The 6,000-nt window shown below is 39.6% G+C and overlaps 1 protein-coding gene and 1 non-coding gene across 2 annotated transcripts in view; one reads left to right on the forward strand and one right to left on the reverse strand.

Annotated features, from left to right (window-relative positions):
• Window positions 1–5,661, reverse strand: part of KNL1 (kinetochore scaffold 1) — a 36,987-nt gene extending 31,326 nt beyond the window's left edge. The window contains exons 1-5 of the mRNA XM_063288736.1: window positions 5,592–5,661; window positions 5,174–5,229; window positions 2,950–3,009; window positions 2,135–2,196; window positions 305–342 (exon numbers count right to left, since the gene is read on the reverse strand). Coding sequence (XP_063144806.1) covers window positions 305–342; window positions 2,135–2,196; window positions 2,950–3,009; window positions 5,174–5,229; window positions 5,592–5,661 — 286 coding nt within the window. The remainder of the gene's footprint in view (window positions 1–304; window positions 343–2,134; window positions 2,197–2,949; window positions 3,010–5,173; window positions 5,230–5,591) is intronic.
• Window positions 5,662–5,918: 257 nt separating this feature from the next.
• On the forward strand, window positions 5,919–6,000 carry TRNAS-GCU (transfer RNA serine (anticodon GCU)). Its single transcript has one exon. It is a non-coding gene; the product is annotated as a tRNA-Ser (tRNA).

Below are 6,000 nucleotides of genomic sequence, written 5' to 3' on the forward strand. Positions count from 1 at the left end.
TGCATTTTCAGTTGAATTTGCTGACACCACTTGAAGCACTCGTTGTGTTCAGTTATTTCAATTGTTTTTGATTTGTTCATTGCAAACAGCTGAACGTCTGTACATTTTGACAATCAACCTGATTTGCAATGGGGGTTGAATAATTTCAATTACAACTGTATATTACTACTTAGCAACAATGTTTTTATGAAAACATATAACAAACCACAGCTATCAATAAAGCTTTGAATATTTATTTATTGATTGGGTGGGCATATAAATTGAAATACCTGCATAAATAAATAAAACATAAAGTAAAAGTTACCAGTGATCTCATATTTGGTAGCTTCTGGTTCTTCATTTCTGAAAAAAAAATCCACTTAAGATTAACTTTTTATTAAAGGCTTCTTAAGCAAATCAAGCGGTAAGCATAATTTGAAATTGCAAATGCTGGAGTTAGTGGAATGTTTCTAAGAAATTTGGCATTTAATAATGCCAGATATTGGATATTGTTCAAAATATTGATGTGTCTGGAAACATCTTATTAGTGAAATCCTTCTAGCTCCAATTGCACAGTAGAGATTCCTTCATTTAGCCAATAATTTTAGAACTGTGAACTGGAACACTAATAACATGATAAAAATGAATGTATTAAATGTACTAAACAAACAACCTTGATACTAGTATGAATGCATACAAAGCATTCGAAGTGCTGGGACCATTTTAAAAGAAAATGTTTGACATTTTATTCATTCAGTAACTTACTCATTTAACAGATTTTGATTTCTTGCTTCATTTGAAGGGTCTAAAATAAAATATTGTGAGAAATGATCAGAGTTATGACAAGCATATGTGGCAATCATAGTAATGTAACACATCTATTTTTATTATATGTACCAGTTAAGGATAATTAAAAAGTTCTCACCTGCACAATTTAATTCAACAAAGGTTTGAGGATCATGTGGGAAGACCCTAAAAAATAATGATAATTTTAGTAATATAAACTATTGGCTAACAAAACAGTATTTTCGTTTTATTAGAAATAGGTTTATTTAAGGAAGTGCTGACAGACGCAATGTGTGAGCCAAACACTGTCTAAATCATCTTTTCTTCTTGGAATTCATATAGTTGCACAGCCATATTACCCAATGATGCAGTCAGTCCTGAGAGGGAATTAACCTGTACTTAGTTTCAAACTTGGCTCTATTTAGTGTCTGGAAAGTTGCTCTTACCAAGCTGTTTCTGGACATAAACTGGAGCAGTATTTGGAAAATGCTATATCTGCTTTTAATATTAAAGATTTTTGGACTGCATATCCTAATCTATACATATCCCTGACTTAAGACCATTTGTTCAGTGACCATTCGAAGTTATGACGGTGCTGAATGAAGGGACTTACAACTGGTCCCCAAGTTACAGCCATTGCAGCGTCCCCATGGTCACATGATTGTGCACCCCTGCGCATCCTTCCCCACCCACACTACACCCCATGCACCCTCCCTGACCTATGCAGCATCTCACACACCCCCACACACCCTTCCCCACCCACCCAGTACCTCTTGCACACCCACTTACACCCTCCTCCACTTGGCAGCAGCCACTTACCTACCTTCCTGGGATTTGTAACTTCCTGCCGGCTTCTCCACTGATTTTGGTTGTGGGAAGCTGGCAGGAAGTTGCAAGGAGGTCCTCACCTAACGACCGCTACAATTCAGTTAACAACAGCAATCAGGGCTGCAGGAATTGCCATGGCTAAGTGATGCTGTCGCGCTTTACAGCCGCATCCCTTAGCAATGGAAATTCTGGTCCCAATTATTGTCGTAAGCTGAGGACTACCTCTATACTTTATTTTCTTTTGAATTCTAGTATTAAATGAATTGACTTAAATGTTAGTAATTTAACTGTATATTATTAATTATCTATAAATTTAGAGAACTTATTCTTGTTTAGTACTTGAGATTCTCCTTTAGGTTTCCTTTCTTTCTTTGTATTAAATTAAATTATATTATATTATATTTATGTTAAAAACAATTGTAAGATTCAGTTGAAAAATCTCAGTACAACTTCTCAAGGAATATTCTGTAGCCACTATCACATACCGTTCTTTATATGCAGGAATGCATTTATTCTTGAAGTGCTTTTTCAACAAACTCACCTTATGGTCTCTGCAAAACTCACACGTCTAGAGTTTTTCTGACGTTTCTCAACATTGTAGTCCTGTACATGCAAGACAAATTAAATTCAGAGGCACTAGAACATCTGATATGGGTAACACTGACAAATAACTTGCTGCCTATATCTATGCATATTTTAGGGGATGGGTGTATCTGTGGTATTTAATCACATGTAAATGGGGGGGGAAAACCCTGATTTGATCTCTTCTAGATGCTGAAGATACAGTACAAAACCCGCTAATAGAATTGATTCTCAAGTGAAATGCCCAAATAGCAATATATTTTAAAATTGCCTTGGCGTGTAAATGTGCTGTCTTTGCAGTATAGTTCAGCAGGAATGTGCAAAACACTGTGTTCAAGATATGGAATGTTTTATTTTTTATCCCATAACACACTATTCTGGGAGTGGCCTATAATGTGGTCCAAGTCTGAAACAGGCCAAAAAATTACAAGCTCTCCCAGTATCGCCTAATCAGCATCTTTCAGGAGAAAAATTTAATTTTCTGTAGCACCAGAACAGAGTTTTACAGATAATTGCAATTAAGGTGTATCCTTAAGGACCATGGTCTGTGGTAAAATACAATCCAAGCTATAATATGGAATATTGTAGAAATATTCCTGGAACATTGCATCCTGATCCTAAACAAACTTGCATGCAACTATGTCCCACATACTTCAGTTGGATTTTTCCCATGTAAATATGTCACATTTTCTTATGTAATTACTATAGTCAGTAAATGACTGAAGTTTTTTTTTAAATGAGACTCTCTTTCAATCAAAAAATGTTAGTGCTTACTTGAATTAATTCATTTCCACTGCCTAAGTCACAAAGAGGTGTTCGAGGAGTTTTTAAAATCTAAAAAGAAGATAGGCATAGTTCAGAAAATAATTTTCACATTGCCAAAAATTAACTTCTGAAGGAAGCTGTTGTTTTAAAAAAGATGGGTACATTGGTTTTCAATTATAGTGTTGAACTATAGTTTACTTCTATTATTTGGTCTCTCTCTTGCCCAAGACTGAAAACATTTACCTGCAGGATATATCTTAAATAGTCAAAGTATGGTAACCTGTATAGCAACCCGTTTTGGAAAATTTCAGAAAGAATGGATTCAACAAGAATTCTAACATGCTTCAACTATTTAAGAAATGTCCTGAAGATCATGCCTTGCAGATACACACCAAAAACAAGATACTAATTCACATCTTACTAGTAACCTTATAATAACAAGCTGAGTATTTCAGCTCAATGCAAATAGCACACTCTACTGAGCAGCAGATTATGAAAAACAAACAGATATGAAATTCACACACTACTGTGGCATTATTTTCCATAGTTAGCACTGCAAGATATTAAAACAAAGTAATCTCTTTGCTAGGCAGCTGTAGCAAAAACTTCACTGAAAATTCTGGAAAACATCTTCTTTCCCTTGCACAAGTGACTTCATTAAATCAGGTATGAAGAATTTTCTGTTTATTTAAAGCAAGAAACTCAGTACCCAGCTTGAGGACATATCACCCTGGAGAAAATCTATGTGGTCGCTAAGAGTTGACACTGACTTCATGACACATAATCTATCAAAAAATGCCAGGATAAAAAAATCCATTACTGAGAGGGCTATCATACAGTTGACTGTTTCAGATCAGTAATTGTCATAATAGCTGACTATATTCAGCTCAAAATATACTTTTTCCCCCTCCAGAAAGCAGTCTTACATAGTTGTTCAGTGAAATAATCTAACTAATACTGTCCTGGGCAAAAATATATCTATAGGACAGAAATTTCTAGCATAATACAAAAATGAAGTACTGTATCTATTATTTCAGTAGACATAAGACCAAAGAACATCAGTTGCAACATCTTTTTGATAAATTATTGTTCATGTTATTAAAGTAAACAGAATAATCAGAACTATTATCATTTTCTTCTGCAAGGAAAACATATGTGTTACTGGTAAGTTATACTTACTGATGAAATCCTTCTTTTATTTGTGCCATCTGTATAGTCTCTAAAATAATGGGGGGAAAAAACTATGTGAAAGCTAATATCCATTTATTACCAACAGTACACACATACACACACACAATAACTTATACCATGCATACAATAAAAAACAGTTAATATTTCAAAAGGTAAAATAAAAACAGCATTTAAATCTTAAGAGATAGTGATAACCACAGTACTGTAAATTACATAGAGTAACCAAAACCCATCACAGAAAAGGCCTCCACTGGAAGCTCAACTTACTTCTCCTCATTCATCTCAGAGTATATCCTGTCCATTCTGGAAGCCTCTGGTTTCTACGATATTGGTGAATCAAAGGACAATGGGACAGTCAATCAAACTACAACAACGAGCTGCCTTGGAGAGTTCTCCAGGTTAACAATATAAATACACATTATGTAATACAGCTTAAATGAGAAAATGTTTTTGGTTGTCAATGACCTAGCAAATGAGACGTGAGGGAAAACCTAAAATACTGAAATAATTCCCGGGATTAAATCTCAGCAGATTAGCTTTGCTGCCTTGAAGACAGAGTATCACTGTAATCGTTTCAAGCATGGATCGATACAGTATTTTGAATGGGGTCCCTTCCAGGTGTGGACCTGACACCAGGGGTGAACTCTCCCTGCACGACCCTTGCTCCCAGAAGGAATCTGGAAACCCAGCGACTGAACTTCCATCTCGAGAGCAGCGGCCCTTCCCCAGAAAGGAAGGACCGCCAAGTACATCTGCTCGTACCGGGAATCGGCCAAGGGGCAGCTCGGGAGAAAGGTCGAGAGGAGGAGAAAAGACGGCCCTACTCGTCAGCGCTTCTCCGTTGATCTGCCCGGGAGCCAGTACCGGGCAAAGGGCGGCCGCGGACTCAAAAGGCAGGGAGGAGTCCCGCGCAAAAGAAACGCAGGGACGGGACGGAGGCTGAGACTGCAGAAGCTACCTACGGTCAAGCCTCTCTGATGAAGACGAGGACCCTCGCTCGGGCAGGAGTAAAGTCCCCTCCCCTCGACCTCTCGGAACTTACACTAAGAGTTACTGCTCCTCTACGCGGTGGGCCGCGAGCGGGGGAGGAGCTGAAGCCTTTGACAGGAGAACGGGAGGAAAAGAGGGGGGAGCTTGGAGGTTCCTAAGGAAATGGAGTAGCCTGCGGCGGGTCTCCGGCGGCCGCCCACAGCTAGCCGTGAGGAAAAGGGCTTCTAGGGGAGGCCGGGAAAAGGCTTGGTTCCGATGAGCCTTCAGGAATCCAGCCTCAAACCCGCCTCACCAGGTCACAAACTCGCGCCAGCCCCGACCATACACTGGCTACTTAGGCCTAGGCTTCGTTCCCGCTTTTGGTCAAATCCAGATCCCTTGTTCGCTGCCAAGCTCCCACGACCGCCCCGGCCATTCACTTCCGCAGCTGGAAGCACTGACGCCGCCACTGCCGTCGGATTCAAACTAACCGCCAGGCTCCACGCATGCGCCGCTGCCTCCAACCACGTCGAAACACTCCTGAAGGCTCATTTCCGTCATGGCGGATTCCTCTTGCCGTACAATATCATGGCCCCCCAGTGGCCACGACTGTGCTGCGCCGAAGTAATCGAGGAAGGAGGAGAAATAGCAAAGATCCGAGCAAATGATCTTTAGAATCGAGACAGTTGTCGTGTATCAGCACGAAGTACTACATATAATGATGTCGCTGCTTAGAACAAGAGCGTATAAAATGAATAGGAGAAAGCCATTCGGCAGAAATCGTTTCTTATAAGGTTGGAATGAGTCTAAGCTTCCGCGACGAGGTGGCCGAGTGGTTAAGGCGATGGACTGCTAATCCATTGTGCTCTGCACGCGTGGGTTCGAATCCCATCCTCGTCG

This window comes from Candoia aspera, chromosome 1, assembly GCF_035149785.1.
Source record: "Candoia aspera isolate rCanAsp1 chromosome 1, rCanAsp1.hap2, whole genome shotgun sequence".
In the NCBI taxonomy this organism is placed as follows: Eukaryota; Metazoa; Chordata; class Lepidosauria; order Squamata; family Boidae; genus Candoia; species Candoia aspera.